Here is a 19,468-nt window from a genome sequence, read left to right as displayed (position 1 = left end):
CCAGAAGTACAGTCAACAAAAGAATAACAGCTTCTAAGTCATGCTGATGCGCCACTGACTTATCATAGGAAGAATAGCATCTATATTGTTGCTACTTCAGGCTCAGAACACTAACTGCACTGTGTAACTTTAGAGACCCAAAGGAAAAATGTCTTTTCTTATCTTTGTCTGAGGAGAAATAAAGCAGATCTCAGTATAGTTTCTAACCCCCTCCTTAGGAGAAGTGGAGAAGGAAAAGTGGAGCTCAACATCAGTGCTTAACTGTGAGCAGTTTTGGACGCAGCTGAGAAAAGCGTGAGATTTCTCCCTGCTCTGATAGACTGCTGATATATCTCTGTGATGTAGAATAGAGCTTTATAAAAAAGGAGATCTTACACTTGTCTTTTATGAATCTTATTCAGCTGAGACTGAGGTGAGAGCAGTCTGGCCCAAAAGAGGTTAAGCCACCTATGAAACATTATTCTGATCCATTATTGTGGTCCTTTTCCCTTGTCCTTTTTCTTTGTTTCAATAAAGCTTTGGTCCATGCTGCCTGATCATTGGTTGTTCCCTTGGATACTTTGTTGGTTCCTTTGATTCCTCTCCTTTTCCTCCATTTCAGGGTTAATTTAATGTTGCTAATTACAGCTATTGTTACTTTTGTTATGACTATTGTTATTATGGACGTTGATTTTGGAGGATATTTTCATTTCCAAGTCGTGAAAACATCAATTTATTTTGTAACAATAATAAAAATAATTAATGAAGGAAGGTCATCATGTCACTCTATTATGTCTTTACTCAGACATTTGATGGCAATCAGTAATTCATAATTTAATGAACAAAACTAAACATATTCCAATCCACTACAGTGCTGTTGTTGACACTATCTCTTTGCCCAATGACCAACTGGGAAACATCTTGCCCTCTGTTTTAATTAAACATTTTGGTCTAAGGAATTACTTCACCTTTTCCAACTGGTGCCTTGAATTTGATCCTGTCTTTTCAAATTTGCAATACTCTCATTCATAGCAGGTGACAATTAAAAGTAGGAGTGGAGCTTGGATCATATAGATCATGCATACAAAGCTGTTACTGAAATATTTGACAGATTGTTAGGAAACTTTAAAGGTGTGCTTTCTTGGGGGCCTTGAGTAATATTCAGAATTGTGCCACTGCAACACTAGGTGGTGCTATAATCTTCACATATCTGTTTCTCAGCAACCAGTTAGCCTATCAAGATAAAACTGTGATGATGACTTGATATTTAATAAATATGGTCACCTCTGACCAGTCAGCTTTCAGCAGTCATTTCATATGTATAGACTTGTTTAATCACCATGATATTTAATATGTGTGTTCAGGTATGGACTGTATCAGTTGAACGTGAAAAGACTTAAAACGGCCACTAGGGGCACCATTTATGCTCTAACTTTAAATTCTTTCACAGACTGTTATAACTTTATGGGCATGTACCCCAGGAAGCTCCTACAACATTTACTGTACATTTACAAAAGTGAGGCACTGCTAGGCCTACTTGTCAGATTCAGCTTGGACCTCACATATCACTGACTGAGGCCATATTTTATTGTATATGCATTTTAAAGAAACAGTAATAAAAAAGGTAATACTTTATATTTAATTTAACTGTGAATCCTAACTAAGAGCTAAGTGTGTGTGTGTGTGTGTGTGTTGGGAGGGGCTTTATCAGTGTATGGATCAGCTCTCTGCAGGTGCAGCATTAAAGCTGGAGTGTTTCCTCTCTCTGAAGTCAGTCTCCTGTATGTTGGAGGGTTTCCTACCACACTGCTGCCAGCGTCTCTCCTCACACACACACTCCTCTAGAGAGGGAGGTGGGGTTGTGTTGATCAGCGCTGACGCTCTTTTGATAAATATGGAGAAAGAAAAAAATGCCTCCTCTGATTTGTCACTGAAAATGTTTGATGGTTTCCTCACCTCACCACACTCATAGTGAGTGTGATTGGCGGCTGTGGGGTCTCTCTCTCTCTCTCTCTCTCTCTCTCTCTCTCTCTCTCTCTCTCTCTCAGTGTCTTCAGTCTCTCTGGGGGAGTGGAGGTGAAGCTTGTTCTGCTGCTGAGTTGAACGGAGTGTGTGCAGGTCAGAGGGAGATGGACAGCTGTGTGCTCCTCATTCTTCTGTCCTCCATGATCACACTCTCCACAGCTGGTAAGTTCTTACTGTCTCAAATGAAAAGGAACAACATTAAATACAATCAGAGCATTAATTACAGCCATTGTTTCAAATGTATTTGAACAGAATAACTGATCAGAATAATGTAATTAATGTTAAATTAAGTTTTCTGCTTTAATTATGTGAGACTGAATTCAGTACTCTGCTGTTGGGCATTCATTTTTTCTTTCTCTCTCATGTGCAGACATTGTAAAATTGGTGAATGGTGGCAGTCGCTGTGCTGGGAGAGTGGAGGTTCTTTATAGAGGACAGTGGGGAACAGTGTGTGATTATTACTGGGATATAAAAGCTGCTACAGTGGTGTGTAGAGAGCTGGGCTGTGGAAAGGCTGTAGATCTAGTGAATGCTGATCACTTTGGACAAGGATCAGGAGTAGTCTGGAGATATGGGAGGGTGTGTAATGGATTAGAGTCAACAGTGAACAAATGTGGAGTACGAAAAGTATTTGGTCCTACCTGTGATCATACAAGAGATGTTGGAATGATCTGTTCAGGTAAAGTACAAATAAATTCAGATTGTAATATAATCACTGTTTTTTGTAAATTAACCTTTAGATTCATTCTTTATTTTGTACTAAGATTACAGCTTTACATGGAGTATCAGTATTAATTTTGTATTCATGATTAAATTTTGAATGTTTTCTCTTTCCTAACCCTCTGGCAGACCAGAATATATATTTTTTATAGAGGGTGTTTTGGGGTTTTGATAGGGCCTGTGATAGGGTCTTGCAGTATGTGCCATGGATATGCTAATATGTAGAATATGCTTAAACTATTAATGAAGAGGTAAAACAGTACTATATTAAATGGTACTAAATTATGCGGCTAAAGCTGTCTGTGAGCTGGTCTAAAAAAGTAATTTGCTACAAATGGTAAAACTGCTTGTTTTTGTTCAATTATGGCAGATGAATGAATTTAAAAATAGAAGTGTAATTATAAATCGACCTTGTTGTCACATGCAGACCTTGTATCTCCAAAATGGTAACTTTACAGAAGAAAACTTTTAAGGTTTTATTTAACAGAAAGCATTCCATGGTCCATATATTCAAAAAAATCTGGAGATGGAGATATCCATATCGGGAGATATGGTTTTTAACAGAGACAAATTAAGGAAAGACCTTAATAATTCCCTAAGATTAGTAAGTTTGCTTATCACCACAGATGGTAAAAACTCTGAACCTTTTAAAGGCATAGTTTGGCAAAATAAACCATCACAATATTCATAATGTATTGTAAACCTCAAATGCAGCCAAGACATTTTTGGTTCTTTGCCAGAACAATGCAACAGACTTACATGGGAATTATCATTCTAATCTGAAATATGAGAAAGAGACATGCTAGAAAAAGATTGCTAACAAACACTGTCACTCTGTAAACACACGTTAAAAAAAACTCATTTGTCTTGATTAACAAAATAGAGCTATGTGCTAAAGAGCTCATGAAAACAAAACTGACGGAGCAGGAAAGGGACATAACAGAGCAAATAAATGACAAAATATAGTTATATGTATCTACAGAGATTAGGTGGCTTAAAGTTCAGTGTTTTGAAGCAGAGCTAGCCTAGTGTCTCCTGTTGTAAACTAAAAATCAGGTAGGAATCCTGTCTTTGGCTGATCACCTACATCTGGAGTGAGTGATAAATCATGTAAATTCAGTTTTTTTGATATAACAAAAATATCATTGGTAATATCAAGTCATTCATAAGTTCTCAACAGCACAAACCCTTTTCACCATAAGTCACCAGGTTTTCACCAGGTATTGCAGGCTGTTCAATAAATGGCCAACACAACTGTCCTGTTAAAAAATCAGCCTCACCATAGTTTTGTGTTTTTCAGTGTCAGTGATGAAATGTGATAACAGTGAGTGATATCAGTGTTATAATAGAGGATATATTGTAAGAGTATTATAATGATTTCTCTTTTCCTCATTTTAGAAGTCAGGCTGGTTGGTGGTTCTCACTGCTCTGGGAGAGTAGAGGTTCTTCATGGAGAGACCTGGGTCACAGTGTGTGACGCTGGCTTTGACCAGCAGGATGCAGAGGTTGTGTGTCGAGAGCTGGGCTGTGGGCTTCCTGTGGAGGTGCTGGGAGCAGCTGCTTTTGGCAGAGGGGAGGGTCAGGTGTGGTCAGAGGAGCTTCAGTGTAGAGGCAACGAGTCTCAGATTCACTTCTGTCCAACATCATCTTCACTCAAACACAACTGCTCCCATGATAATGATGTGGGACTGGTGTGTGCTGGTAAGTGTTTAATTTATTAGGATTCTACAAGATCTTATTGAAGGTGTTTATGAAACAAGTACTCTGTTACACCATGTAATCACATGTTTAAACTCACATGTCTAAACTCCAAAACTCTAAAGCACCACTGCTTGCTCGAAGAGTTGGATAGCACTATAACTGAGGTAATGAGTTGCTTGAATAGGTAATTACTGCTACCTTCAGAGTTCCTTGTCCCAACCTGCTGCTGCTGCGTCCAGATCTCCTCATTTTACTCCCCTTCATCCACACCTGGCTGTGTTACTGCCATCTCTGCCCCTGCAGCCAGTTTCATTTTCATTTTTAGTCTGCCTGTCTGTCTATCTATCCCTCTGCAACTATCTGTCTGTATATTTATCCCTCTGCAACTCTCTATCTGTCTATCTATCCCTCTGCAACTATCTGTTTGTCTATCTATCCCTCTGCAACTCTCTATCTATCTATCTATATCTATTCAACTCAATCTGTCTATCCCTATTCAACTCTGAGATGATATGAGAGATCAGGTACTATACACCATACATTTGAATCTCAAAAGCCAAAAAGCTGGGAAAGGATGTAATGGGATGTAATCTGCTTATCTGTTGCACAGACCACAATATCCCACAATGACAAAGTGAAAAGTGGAAATTGTTGAAAAGGAAAATCAAAAAATATTGCATTGACTTAAGTATTGAGTCACTTACACTTACTCAATTACAGCCTCAGTCTTCTTGTGTATGATATCACAAGGTTTGCACACCTGGATTTAGGAATGTTCCACTATTCTTCTTTGCAAATCCTCTCAATCTCTGTTAGGTTGGATGGGGGCCATCGGTGGACAGCCATTATCAGGTCTCCCCAGAGAGGTTTCATTGGGTTCAGGGCTCTGACTGGGCCACTCTAACACATTTGCAGAGTTGCTCCTGTGTTGTCTTAGCTCTGTGCTTAGGGTCATTGTCTTTTTGGAAGGTAAACCATCGACCCAGCTAAAAAAAACACCCCTACATCATGATGCTGCCACCACCATGCTTTAGTGTTGGAAGGCATTGGGGAGGTGATGGGCAGTGCCCAGTTTGCTCCAGACATCAAAAAGGTCTTGATTTCATCAGTCCAGAGAATCTATTTTCTTACAGTCTGAGAGTCCTTCCGTTTTTTTTGTTTTTTGTTTTTTTTTTACTTCTTTTACTGATAAGAGGCTTCTGTCTGGCCATATATGCTACAGTTATGGTTGACCTTTTGGAAGTTTCTTCCATCTGCATACATCTTTGTGGCTCAGGTTCTTGGTGACCTCTCCAACCAAGGTCACCAGACTACTTTGGTGTGGTTGTTCCAAATTTCTTGATTTAAGAATTGTGGAGGCCACTATTCTCTTGGGAACCTTCATTGCAGGCAAACTTTTTGTAGCCTTCTCCAGATCTGTGCCTCCTCACAACCCTGTCTCTGAGCTTTACAGGCAGTTATTTCCTCACCATGGCTTGGGATTTGCTCTAATATGCATTGTCGGCTACGAAACCTTATCTTAAATAGACAGGTGTGTATCTTCTCTTCTGCAACATCTCAAAGATGATCAAGAGAAATGGGAGGCTTCCAGAGCTAAATTTTAATGTAAATGTGAAATTTAAATTTTTCCTTTTTAATAAATTAGCAAATAATTAAAAAATTCAGTTTTCACTCTCATTATGGGGAAGAGTATGGGGAAGATACAAAGAGAAGAATGGTTGGGAAAAACTTTTATTATTTTAGCATACGGCTTCAGCATAACAAAACTTATCTTAAAAAGTATCATGCTAATAATCATAATGCAATTACATAAATACAATTTCATTCCTCCTATGGGCTCCATTCATATCATATATTTATTGTCTAACAAAACTCTCAACTCTCAAATCATCTCTCATCATTTCAAGTTTTTTTTTTTTACATTTCATTCAAGATCAAATCTTAACGAAAATTTACAAACGGATACACATGAGGGTGGGGGCCCTGTGACTGACAGGGGCCTTAAAAATGCATTAAATAAGCATTGAGTATTATGTCAAGATTGGTAGTTGTTTGAGAGTTGTGGGACCCAGTGGAATATCTTTTTAACAAGTGTATGCTCAAGTGTATTTTTTTGTAATTTTGTATAATTTTGCAATCAAAGTACTCAAGGACTTAAGTACTTTAAAACTGTATTGTATTGTTTCTTTGAAAAACACTAAGCTGAGGAGTTTGAATGATCTTGCATTAACAACTGAACACAATACACAAACAGGGAAATTATGTGCAAGTAAATTTGAGAAAACAGATATCCAGAAGTCCATTCATTTTTTTCTCTTCCTTTTCTTTCTCTCCATCGAACAGACAGTGTGAGGGTAGTGGATGGTGGCAGTCGCTGTGCTGGGAGAGTGGAGGTTCTTCATAGAGGACAGTGGGGAACAGTGTGTGGTGATAACTGGGATATGAGTGATGCTGCAGTGGTGTGTAGAGAGCTGGGCTGTGGAGAGGCTGTAGATGCACTGAGTGAAGCTCACTTTGGATCAGGATCAGGACCAATTTGGATGGATGATGTGGACTGTAGTGGATCAGAGTCTACACTGAAGAACTGTAGGCCAAGACTGTGGGGTAAACATGACTGCAGTCAGACTCAAAATTCTGGAGTCATCTGTTCAGGCAAGAAGCACAATGTGTAGTAGATTTTAATTTAGAAAAATCTGAATGAGAACTTTTTATACAGAAGTATTGCCCTGACTTTCTATTGCTTATTTTCTCTCTTTGCTCATTCTCTTATATTACAGGAGTCAAACTGGTTGGTGGTTCTCACTGCTCTGGGAGAGTAGAGGTTCTTAATGGAGAGACCTGGGACACAGTGTGTGATGCTGGCTTTGACCAGCAGGATGCAGAGGTTGTGTGTCAAGAGCTGGGCTGTGGGCTTCCTGTGGAGGTGCTGGGAGCAGCTGCTTTTGGCAGAGGGGAGGGTCAGGTGTGGTCAGAGGAGCTTCAGTGTAGAGGCAACGAATCCCAGATTCACTTCTGTCCAACATCATCTTCACTCAAACACAACTGCTCCCATGATAATGATGTGGGACTGGTGTGTGCTGGTAAGAAATGTGTTTTGTAGTTCTTCCAGATGACTGTTTGAAATGTATTCAGTAGGCAAACGCTGGTCAAAAACCCTGGTCAGTTTTTCTGTTATAGTGAAACGTTAAGTGAGTAAAATATTAAATAAAGTTACAGATGGAATAAAGTTAAAGATGAAACACTGGAAACATTTTGGCATGAGTGGGACCACACTAACCAGAAACCAGCACTGGCAAGTGCCACAGGTGAGACCAAACTTGTGAAAGTGTTAAAGCAAGATTAATGTATTATTTTTCTTTTGCTTAAGTTTAGAGTGAAAAAAGAAAATAAGCACTATGGAAACGTTTGAGCACCCCAAGAGATCTGAGCTCTCAGTTAACTTTCACCAAGTTTTCAGACCTTAAAGCAGCAGTAGTTAACCTGTAAAAAAAGAGATATTTTCCTCAAATTTGCTAAAACTGTCACTATGTGCTGAAAGTAGTACGAGGGAGATAATCTGTGAACAATTTTATGGTTCCTCTTGCTCCTAATTCCAAATTGGTTATGTTGTCTGGTCTGTTGGCTGTTCTGTGATTCAAACCGAGCGTTGAAATTCATTTGGAAGAAAGATATATAAGATACATCTAGAAACAGGTGGATTTATCTTAAATGTCTTATATATGTTTATGTGCAATGTGTCAACAGTGTCTTGGAAGTAGCCATAGATTTTCTGCATTTAAGGGTGCTGCCTCTGTGATGGCCCAGGGAAGCTTGCTGTTTGCAGGTCTGCCTTGTCCCCTAGTTTAAAGACCTAATCATGGGTTCTTAACTCTGCACACATGTTGCAGTCATCCATGGTTGCTTGTTTGGAGTGTGTGATGATGGACCTGAAAACAGAAGCTTTGTCAATGCACTTGCTGATGTAGCCAGTCACTGATGCTGTATACTGTTCAAGGTTCATGGAATCTCCAGCAGTCACAGCCTCCATAAACATGTCCCTGTCAGTGTGCTCAAAACAGATCTGAAAAGCAAAGTTAGCTTCTAGCTTCTTCTACTCTGATTTGGTACGTCTGATAAGCAGTCTGTAAGATGAAATTTGCATGACACATGATGATGGTCTTAGCTGTTATGGGGGTGGAACTGTGGTTGATTTCTAGGTTGTAGCAGGGTTTGACAGTGGCAGGAATAACTGCTGGCTGCTGTAGTGATCATTCATGGATAATTTTGAGTTCAGGTTGAGCTGCAGCAGAAAATAGCTTCATTCATTTGTGCCAAGAGTGACCCCTGTACATGTCGCATCATGCCACCAAGAGGTCATACAACAACCTTTGGCAAATAACAAATTGCATATTTCACCTGAGACATGGTACTTAACAAGACTGGTGCAGGTTAAGTTAAGGTCTGAGAGAGAGCTACTCACAGAAATGCTGGAAAAAAATCTAATCAAACCCCCTGTTTTACTGCAAAAGACCTTTGGGAACATTTAATAGGCACTGAAGTGTTACTGCACTGTTCTACTATGAGGCGACTCCTGCAAAAACATGATCTTCTTAGAAAAACAAAACCTTTCCTGCATCCTTTTAGATTTCAGCATCAGAGGTTTTCTAAGGAACATCTTAACAAGTAACCTATTGAATAAATGTTTCATCTTTAACGTAATGTATTTATGAAATCAGGTCATCTTTTACTTTCTTAGCTATTCTCAGTAACAGAAATGTTGACAACAGGTGTCCAGATTTTTGCAATCCTCTGTATATGCATCTCCCTCCCTCTTACAGACAGTGTGAGGTTGGTGGATGGTGGCAGTCGCTGTGCTGGGAGAGTGGAGGTTCTTCATAGAGGACAGTGGGGAACAGTGTGTGATGATAAGTGGGATATGAGTAATGCTGCAGTGGTGTGTAGAGAGCTGGGCTGTGGAGAGGCTGTAGATGCACTGAGTGAAGCTCACTTTGGATCAGGATCAGGACCAATCTGGATGGATGATGTGGACTGTAGTGGATCAGAGTCTACACTGAAGAACTGTAGATCAGCAGGATGGGATAAACATAACTGTAATCACTCTACAGATGCTGCAGTCATCTGCTCAGGTAAATTCATTTAAACAGGGGTTATACAGTGTCCAGCACAGTTTAGTGATTTTCCTGCTAAACGCACCCTGATTCGACTCAACAATTACCAAGCTAAATTAGTGTGTTAGAACAGAGCAGTCACCAAACTGCTGCACACTGGAACTCTCAACCCACAATTAGCAAGTCTGTTATTCTGATCCACTTTCATTTGTTGCATTTAATCTTATTTATTTGAATGTACAACTTCTTTAGAAACCCAGTACCTACGGATTTGTAAATAGATGTATTTATATTTAAGAACCATGTATTGTCTAATATATTTTCAAGATCATTATATTAAACATTAACCCTTACTGTTAAATAATATCTCTTTTAGAAGTCAGACTGGTTGGTGGTTCTCGCTGCTCTGGGAGAGTAGAGGTGCTTCATGGAGAGACCTGGGTCACAGTGTGTGATGCTGGCTTTGACCAGCAGGATGCAGAGGTTGTGTGTCGAGAGCTGGGCTGTGGGCTTCCTGTGGAGGTGTTGGGAGCAGCTGCTTTTGGCAGAGGGGAGGGTCAGGTGTGGTCAGAGGAGCTTCAGTGTAGAGGCAACAAATCTCAGCTTCACTTCTGTCCAACATCATCTTCGCTCAAACACAACCGCTCCCATGATAATGATGTGGGACTGGTGTGTGCTGGTAGGTGCTACATTTTCATAATTAATCTCATTTTTGCTACAAAGTAGAAAATACTAATAGATATATTTAGGGTATATTTATAGTTTAAAATGCACTCTTTATAATTGTGATTATATTTACATATTTCTCTGTTTTCCTTTTTTTTTTAAAGAAAATGTACTTTGTTTAATTGATATCATTTAAATGCCTTTGATGTTTTTTGTAATTCTCTCTCTCTCTCTCTGTCTTGCTTGCTGTTGTGCAGTCAGTATGAGGTTGGTGGATGGTGGCAGTCGCTGTGCTGGGAGAGTGGAGATTCTTCATAGAGGACAGTGGGGAACAGTGTGTGATGATGACTGGGATATGAGAGATGCTGCAGTGGTGTGTAGAGAGCTGGGCTGTGGAGAGGCTGTAGATGCACTGAGTGAAGCTCCGTTTGGATCAGGATCAGGACCAATCTGGATGGATGATATGGACTGTAGTGGATCAGAGTCTACACTGAAACACTGTAGATCAGCAGGATGGGGTAAACATAACTGTGATAATTCTAAAGAAGCTGGAGCCATCTGTTCAGGTAAATTTTACAATTTGGGGGAGATTTCATATGTCCTATTGCGGTGGATGAAACAGAAATTGTCTATAACATATAATGGGTACATATCATAAATCCACAATAAAGTCTTACTTGTGGTTTGCAATGATGTTTAATTTGCAAGCTCCACTCTGACAGGCTTGTCCTGAGTGGATGTGGCTCAACCAGAGATGTTATACATCAGGAGACCTGCCATTTATCGAAGTATGATAGGGAGTTCTCAAAACATTTAACATGACCTCTTTTTGAGGATAAACTCTCACCATTCAACAAAAACAACCAATTTTCTAGCTGGTTATGCTCCGAGTGGTGGACAGTCAATGTGCTAGTGGAGAAAATCCCCCTCAATGTGGAGATCTGGTCAAGCTCAGTAGCCAGAACAATTCATGAGGTTTTTGTCAGGTTTCATCAGCATTTTACAAATTGTTTTGGAAACGGTAATTTGGCCATCAATTTTGAGTATTTTAGTCTCTTCTCATTCATAGAGATAGGAGTCTAGTCTTATGTGACTGGAAATAACTTCCTGGCGGAGTTGCAGATATTGCTGCTGAGTGAACAGAGTTGCTTATAAGAAGTTTGGCTGAACTGTGGAGTCCGAGAGTTATAGCAACCCCTCAATCCCTATACTTAAGCAGTCCTAAATGTGGCTATACATATTGGTGGTGACTGTTGTCATCACTAACTTATAAGGAACATCAAATCACACTTATAACATAAACTCTTATTATACTAGACTTACTAATCAATCACCTTAATCCAAAAATGACAAACAGCAATCATATTAGGTCACAAGGTATGATTTGGTGAAGAGTAGCTTCCTCAGTACTATATTAAGTCAGTGATTACCTTTGCACACTTTCTCACTGAGTCTATCTAAGCAACACAGCAAGCAAAAAAAAACAGGTGTAGTTGCAGTTAAACTAAAAATGGTCATCATTCTTATCATTACCCTACATAGTACGTATCGCTGAACGTATGCTTGGCAAAGCTGAGGTCAAATGAATGCACATTATCAAAACAAAACTGATTCAGCACACTGGCTATGCTTGCTGCATTGGGTGGTAAATTAGCATTGAAAGGGAGTCATCACATTATTTTTATCATTACCCATTCTGGAAATGTACTTGTGGATGAATGTCATGTAATAATTTTGACTGGTGTGGCTGTGACTCGTGAGCAGTGACATATCAGTACATATCCTGGAATTATCTTTACTTTCTCCTGATAAACATTTTAGAAGTCAGGCTGGTTGGTGGTTCTCACTGCTCTGGGAGAGTAGAAGTACTTCATGGAGAGACCTGGGTCACAGTGTGTGATGCTGACTTTGACCAGCAGGATGCAGAGGTTGTGTGTCGAGAGCTGGGCTGTGGGCTTCCTGTGGAGGTGCTGGGAGCAGCTGTTTTTGGCAGAGGGGAGGGTCAGGTGTGGTCAGAGGAGCTTCAGTGTCTAGGCAACGAATCTCAGCTTCACTTCTGTCCAACATCATCTTCACTCAAACACAACTGCTCCCATGAAAATGATGTGGAACTGGTGTGTGCTGGTAAGTCATTTGTTTGTTTATTTGTGTATTTGCTTGTTTTTACAATAAATATCACAGGTTCACACTTAAATGAAATGAAACATTTAATACAGTCGATTTTTTCATTTGATCTCACCATCTTCCCCCTTTCTTTTTCTCTTTTCTCTTAATTTTCTCTCTTTTCCTTTCTTTCCCACAGACAGTGTGAGGCTGATGGATGGTGGAAGTCGCTGTGCTGGGAGAGTAGAAGTTCTTCACAGAGGACAGTGGGGAACTGTGTGTGTTGCTGGCTGGAATGAAATAGCGGCTGCATTTCTGTGTAGAAAGCTGGACTGTGGAGAGGTACTTAGTATTGATGCAGCTACACCAGGATCTGGACCAATCTGGATGAGTCAGGTTCAGTGCAGTGGATCAGAGTCTTCACTGAAGAACTGTGGATCACAGGGATGGGGTCAACATAGATGTTATCATAATATAGATGCTGGAGTTATCTGTTCAGGTATGCTTCAATCTATTTAAATATACAATGTGTGTGTGTTACTTATATTATATTTGGGTTGAGAAGTGGTTGAGAATTATATTTTGTTTGGAGAAATGTTGTGTTTCCTTGTATATTTCCCTTCCATCATGTGATTCTTATCGTTCCATTGAGTGAAATTGAATGAAGGGTGGCCCTAAACTGGAAGACGGCATTTATCACCCCCACTGGGCATTATGAGTACCAGGTAATGCCATTTGGTGCTCATGATCACCCCAGCTTCCTAAACAAAGTACTTAGGGAGACCCAGGGACATTATGTATATGTCTACATCGATGACATGCTCATTTAAAGCCAGTCTCTTGAGAAACACATAGGGCATGCCAGGCGGGTTCCCCCATTGTTATTGGAGAACCGCCTGTGTGTCATACTGAAAAAGTTGGAGTTCCATGCCTCCACAGTGTCATTTCTGGGACACCTCTAGCCTGGTCTCCTGCAACTCGTCTTATCAATAGCTCTCAGCATATATGGCCAGCTGTTTGCTTGAGAGCAGAGGGCATTGGCAGTGAGGCACTGTTACCCAAGGGAACTCCAATCCCCAGAGATCCTAGAAGTATATCAGTGCCAATCAGACACACCTGGTGGTCACAGCATTTAGGGCTGAGACAAATGGCATTTCTCTGTCACACCTTTGTATAGAGATGACCAGTATACTACACGGAAGTGAAAGAAAGAGCCCACAGCTCAACAATCAAATAGCTCAAAGAAAGCTTTAGTCTTTTGTTTCATTGTTTACAGAGCTGCTTCAGTTAGTTCCCCTTCTCAGAGAGAGAGAGAGAGAGAGAGAGAGAGAGAGGTGCATTTATTTGTTTTTCTTTAGATGTTGTGCTAACTGTCTGAGCTACACCATCTTGGCATTGCCTTTTTTTGGTTTTTCCGCCTTTTTTATTTCATTGTTTTAAGGGGTGCGACTCTACCAATTGCCTGTGCTTGCTGGTGGGGCATTGGTAAGGTTTTGAACCCCAATTGACAGGTTTAAACCCATTGGTGTTTCAAACCCATCTGGGAGCAACTGTTCTCACACAGTACACAAAAGCACCCACGTTTATATTAAACACAGCCTGTCCTACAGGCTTTCCTTACTGCAAATGGGTCTGCTCCCTGCTGGTCCCGTAACAAGCAGAGACTGCAACATAAATGTCTGACCTTACAAATGTGCTTCTGGTAACATATACCTCAGATCCTTCACTAGTCTCCTTATTGCACAGTCACTCAGTTTGTGAGGATGTCCTGCTCTTGGCAGATTTACATATGTGCCATATTCACCTCATGTGTTTGTGTGTGTACTCTTTATGTTTTTGGAAACATTAGCCTGCAAAGATAACTAAATATTAACCTGTTTTTGCATACATTTCAACGATAAACTTGAACCATATTCAGAGTAGAGTTTGAGTGTGAGAGAGTTAGATTTCAGTATTTGTCTTTGTTAATATACTAATGCACCTCAAAAATGTATATAGTGAAAATAATTTGTATTCATAATTTGATGCTAGGTAAAATATAATCTATTTTAAGCTTGAAATATGTAATTTTGAATGGAATTGTGATGATGAATGAACTTTTTCATGATGTACTAAATTCATGAGATGCACTACTATATATTGTGCACAGTTTTAATGAGGTTATAATACACACAGGTCACAGAATGTCCAGACTTGCTGATGGTCCTCATCTGTGCTCTGGGAGAGTGGAGGTTTTTCATGGAGAGACCTGGGTCACAGTGTGTGATGCTGACTTTGACCAGCAGGATGCAGAGGTTGTGTGTCGAGAGCTGGGCTGTGGGCCTCCTATGGAGGTGCTTGGAGCAGCTGCTTTTGGCAGAGGGGAGGGTCAGGTGTGGTCAGAGGAGCTTCAGTGTAGAGGCAAAGAATCTGACATTACTCTCTGTCCAACATCATCTTTACTAAGACAGAACTGCTCCCATGACAATGATGTGGGACTGGTCTGTTCTGGTTAAGTATAAAATGTCATATTACTTACTTATATCTCATTACATAAGATTTTCCTGAACAGGCATTACTGGACTACACTGCTTTTCAAATTGAGAGATTACATTAAAATATTACATTGAAAAATATTGTCTATGACATTGGCTTAACCCCTGGCCATGAAATCGGCCTCAAATCTACAACCCATCTTTCTATTTAGCTGCTCTTATAACACTATCTTGGTTGTGGTTTCAGGTATTACTGGGGTGCGGCTAATGAGTGGCTTAGACTCCTGTTCTGGTCGAGTGGCTCTCCAGTACCTCAGTGATTGGGGCACAGTGTGTGATGTAGGCTGGGATATGAGAGCTGCTAGTGTCCTCTGTGGTCAGCTGAAGTGTGGGAGTGCGGTGGCTGTGTTGGGGTCAGACTGGATTGGGGAGGGGAGTGGCCGGATCTGGGCTGATGAGTTTGATTGTCAGGGGAACGAAACACACCTGTCAAAATGTCCCATTTCATCATGGAGTCGAACTGCATGCTCTCATAAACAGGATGCTGGAGTCATCTGCAGTGGTAAGCTCTCTGGGCCACATTTTTCCCTGTAAAAATAAAAATTCTAAGATACCCTGTGAAGATGCTTTTAACCATATAATGTACCCCATGTTCAAGCTTGAGCACTTGTTTAACAACTGTCTATGCAGGGTCCACAGATGATTTTGAACTGTGAAAATCAATTGTGTAGTTTGAGTATTAGTTCCCTATATATATACATTTAACTCTAACTACAGGCCAACCAATCCAGTATTTACCAAAAGCACAATATGTCAGATGTATTCATCTATTTTATATTATGTACTTTCAGGTTCCTCCCTGGCGTTTCATGAGGGGCGAGTGCGGTTGTCTGGAGGGATGGAGTGTGAGGGGGAGGTGGAGGTGTACTTCAGGCAGGACTGGAGGAGAGTTTTGCTGGACTCCTGGAGTGAGTCTGAGGCCTCTGTGGTCTGCAGACAGCTGGACTGTGGCTCTGTACTCAACATCTCCAGCTCCTCTTCATCCAGTTCTGAACACAGCTACATGTGTGTGACGGGTTTCAACTGTTCTGGGAGTGAAGCTTATCTGAGGAACTGCAGCAGTGCACAAGCAGTCAACTGCAGCTCCAGAGAACAGCTGTACATCACCTGCTCTGGTAAAATATTGGAATTATTATATAGCTTAATATTAACAAATTTCAATAACACATACTGTGACAATTACATAGAATATGGGGGCAAATTAGAGAAACATTCAGTGTTAGTCAGGTTTTGGGCTTTCACAAAGCACTAGAAAACAGCTTTAATGGCCTTCAAGATACAATTCAGCAATCAGTCTAAACAACTGTCTTAAGTGACCCTCCCACAGTATACCTGTCTGGAAGCAACTGTCTCCATGCACATATTCATGCTTTCCCTTTACTTTCACCTGTGTGTATATAATCATAGTCACTAATGCATTTAATTCTATTAGTATAGGGGTTTAAACTGATCATATTGTATTTAGGAGAAATAAGAAGTCACACTTAGTCTGTAAATTTTCTATGAATTTTAGCTCGTAGCTCCATCAGGTTGGTTGGTTCTGGGGGAGACTGTGCAGGAAGGCTGGAGGTTTTCCACAGCGGCTCGTGGGGGACAGTGAGTGATGACTTGTGGGATATTAAGGATGCACAGGTGGTCTGCAGACAGCTGCAGTGTGCTCTGGTACCAGCCTGGTTTGGACCTGGAACCGGACCCATATGGCTGAATGAGGTGGAGTGTGAGGGGAAAGAGACGTCTCTGTTGAACTGCATATATCAGCTGTGTGGAGAGGGTGAATGTGGACACAAGGAGGATGTTGGAGTCGTGTGCTCAGGTAACTTGGAATGTCAAGTCAGCAGTCTTCTCCATGATTGTGTTTGTGTGTTCTGAACTAGGCCGAGAGATACATTGTATTTATACTTGAATAGTTATTTACTGAAACTCAATGAAAAATGAAATACTGAGATGAGATGCTGGATGAGCTAATATAAGCCAAACTGAAAGGTCAAACAAACAAATGAATGTAAAATATATGACAGCTGACATTTTGGCATTGCTAGTATAATTTAGAAATCATAGTTTTATCAATAATGGCCTTCTGTCCTGGCCCAGATGCAGCAAAACAGGCACAAACCATGACACTACCACCACTGTTTTTTTTTATGGGTGGCATAAGATTTATATGTTGGAATGCAGTGTTCTCGTTCATCCAAACATAACACTTCTCATTTAAATAAAAAATATCTTATTGTCGGTCTCCCATGTTCCAATATCCTTATGGCTTGTCCAAGTGATTAGCAAACTGCAGAAAGGCACCAAAGTTTTCTTTTGGAGAGCAGCAGCTTTCTCTTTGCAACCGTACCATACACATCTTATCCCCAACACCCCAACTATTGGATTTAGCACCACCAGCCCAGAAAACCCAGTTCCACTGCTCCAAGCTCAATGTTGGGGGACTTTATACCCTTAAAGCCAACATCCAGCATTATGCATGGTGACAATAGTTTATCACGTTTATCTGCTCAGGAGAATCCTATTCTATTGGCAGTTCTCTTCTATGTTCTTTTCTATGTTAAAAGGAGATGTGTCCAAAATCAACAAAATGAAGTAACTCTCTGTAACTTTCACACACTGTGCCTGGATGATGGAAAGACGCTTATTGTTCGTGTGTTATGCTCTGCAGTCATTAAAGAAGAGCTGCAAGTAAAGTCTCAAGTCTATTTGTGTTCATCTTAAGTGTAACTTAAACTCGAGTCACAAACGCAAGTGCTCTCTCTGGTTTCACAAACGACTATTCTGAATATGATTTAACTGCTCAACAAGCAGGCAGTTTTGGACCCACTGCATTTATTTGGATAAAAGGTCTTCTGCTTACATTAAACATGAAAGGTAAGTGTGTTGATTCTGAAATACCTGCAAGACCTGCAAGACCTGCAATATTAAAATCTTTCTCCCACCAGAGTTTAAAGAGATCAGACTCACTGAGGGCTGTGAGGGGAATCTGGAGGTGTTCTACAATGGAACCTGGGGGAATGTGTGTATAAATGGGATGGATGAAGAAGCAGCAAGTCTGATCTGTCGAGAGCTGAACTGTGGAAGAACTGGGAGTGAGAAGGCTACTAAAGCAAGAGTGGAATCAGCTCCTAACTGGCTGGATGATGTGAAATGTAGGAAACATGACTCCACTCTGTTTCACTGTCCATCTTCCCCCTGGGGACAGAATACGTGTGATAATAACAATGACGTGGCTCAGATTACCTGCTCAGGTAGGACACTTTTTCTTTTTAGGAGAGAGAGCATGCCTCTGACAGTAGACAGCAATAAAATTATTGTAATTAAGTAAAGATCTGAGAATGTCTGGATAAATTATTTTATATATATTGAAAGTTACATTTGTGAGTCAAAGAGTTATTATATTAATACAGCATATATTTATTTACAGGAGAGAATAAACAGCTCTCACTGGAAAACCATCGGAAATGCTCCTTATTCTCAAACCAGAACCAGTGATCAAGTAAGGATACTTAACAAACAGGCTATTTACTGCGTGAACAATGAAAATATTCATCAGAATGTCAATAATCAGAATCAATCTAAACGCTCCTTTTTTATCAGTTGACCTTTAATATGGTTTCACTAAAGTAAAAAAGAACTACTGAATGTTGCTGTTGCTTTCTTGAGAGTTTCAAGACAACACTCATTTTATTTCTCTGTGTGTGTGTGTGTGTGTGTGTGTGTGTGTGTGTGTGTGTGTGTGTGTGATTTAGAGCACCTGCCTCTCAGGTTGAAGGGAGGGGTAGGTAGCTGCTCTGGGAGGCTGGAGGTGTTTCATAATGCTGAGTGGGGGTCTGTCTGTAATGTTCTGTGGGACATTAGGGATGCTCAGGTGGTCTGCAGGCAGCTGGGCTGTGGGCAGGCGCTGAGTGCTTATGGGAGTTCTACCTTTGGTGCTGGTGGAGGAGCTATCTGGCTGAACAGAGTGAAGTGTAGAGGGAATGAGCTTCACCTGTGGGACTGTCCTCATTCCCTGAGGAACCACACTGACTGCTCCCACATGCAGGACGCTGGAATTACATGCACAGGTCAGAGGAAACTGCTGACTTTCAGAGTTTCGGGTCTAATAAATAGTAACAGTAACAAACAAATCATTATCCAGTTGTTTGTGCAACACATGGTTTATGCTTTTGATTCTATTATTTTTGTAGACATATCCTTGGTCCCTTCTACTTCATCTGAAATGATACTTCCATCTTCCATCTCCTTCCACTTCACAAAGGATACTTCCACTCCCATCACAGGTACTCTTCTTTTTAATTTCAGTATTTTTCTAAATATTCAAAATTTTTTAATGTTCTATTTTGTGTTTTTATTTTTAGTGGGTCTCACCACAATCAAAACAAACTCTCCCCCACAAACTCCATCATTAGCCATTCTATCCATTTCTCCATTCGTCCTCCTGGTTTTGGGATCGATGCTCCTCCTGGTCTTAGTGCTTCTGGTTGTGCTGTTTAACCAGAACAGAATGATCTGGAGAGGTAGGGAGATTCAGAAATCATCTACAATCCACTTTCTGTAAAAGAACAAAACCTTTTTTTATTTTAAGACTTCAAGTCATTAAAGAACCGTTTTAATGATTTTGTTGGATGCCAATCA

The 19,468-nt window shown here is 40.4% G+C and overlaps 2 protein-coding genes across 2 annotated transcripts in view; both read left to right on the top strand.

Moving 5' to 3' along the window:
* The window catches only part of LOC140549728 (uncharacterized), a 145,795-nt gene that overhangs the window by 118,408 nt on the left and 7,919 nt on the right, over nt 1–19,468 (top strand). Inside the window, 10 exon segments of the mRNA XM_072673473.1 lie at nt 9,243–9,551; nt 9,910–10,216; nt 10,461–10,765; nt 12,021–12,323; nt 15,024–15,338; nt 15,628–15,951; nt 16,350–16,649; nt 17,776–18,040; nt 18,692–18,897; nt 19,192–19,350. Coding sequence (XP_072529574.1) covers nt 9,243–9,551; nt 9,910–10,216; nt 10,461–10,765; nt 12,021–12,323; nt 15,024–15,338; nt 15,628–15,951; nt 16,350–16,649; nt 17,776–18,040; nt 18,692–18,897; nt 19,192–19,350 — 2,793 coding nt within the window.
* On the top strand, nt 2,109–8,183 carry LOC140550222 (scavenger receptor cysteine-rich domain-containing group B protein-like). Its single transcript, XM_072674058.1, has 4 exons — nt 2,109–2,166; nt 6,769–7,091; nt 7,142–7,505; nt 8,170–8,183. The coding sequence occupies exons 1-4, from the start codon at nt 2,109–2,111 to the stop codon at nt 8,181–8,183; spliced, it is 759 nt and encodes a 252-aa protein (XP_072530159.1).

The sequence above is a fragment of the Salminus brasiliensis genome, chromosome 2 (assembly GCF_030463535.1).
Source record: "Salminus brasiliensis chromosome 2, fSalBra1.hap2, whole genome shotgun sequence".
NCBI classification, from domain to species: Eukaryota; Metazoa; Chordata; class Actinopteri; order Characiformes; family Bryconidae; genus Salminus; species Salminus brasiliensis.
Note: the sequence above shows the minus strand (reverse complement) of the source record. Positions and strands in the feature narration are given on the sequence as shown.

Bases quoted from the DNA above. Each gene is read 5' to 3' on its own strand.
- LOC140550222 (XM_072674058.1), top strand. From the start codon at position 2,109: ATGGACAGCTGTGTGCTCCTCATTCTTCTGTCCTCCATGATCACACTC. The intron at 2,167-6,768 runs GTAAGTTCTTAC...TCCATCGAACAG, and splicing joins GATCACACTCTCCACAGCTG to ACAGTGTGAGGGTAGTGGAT. The intron at 7,092-7,141 runs GTGTAGTAGATT...CTTTTTATACAG, and splicing joins GTTCAGGCAAGAAGCACAAT to AAGTATTGCCCTGACTTTCT.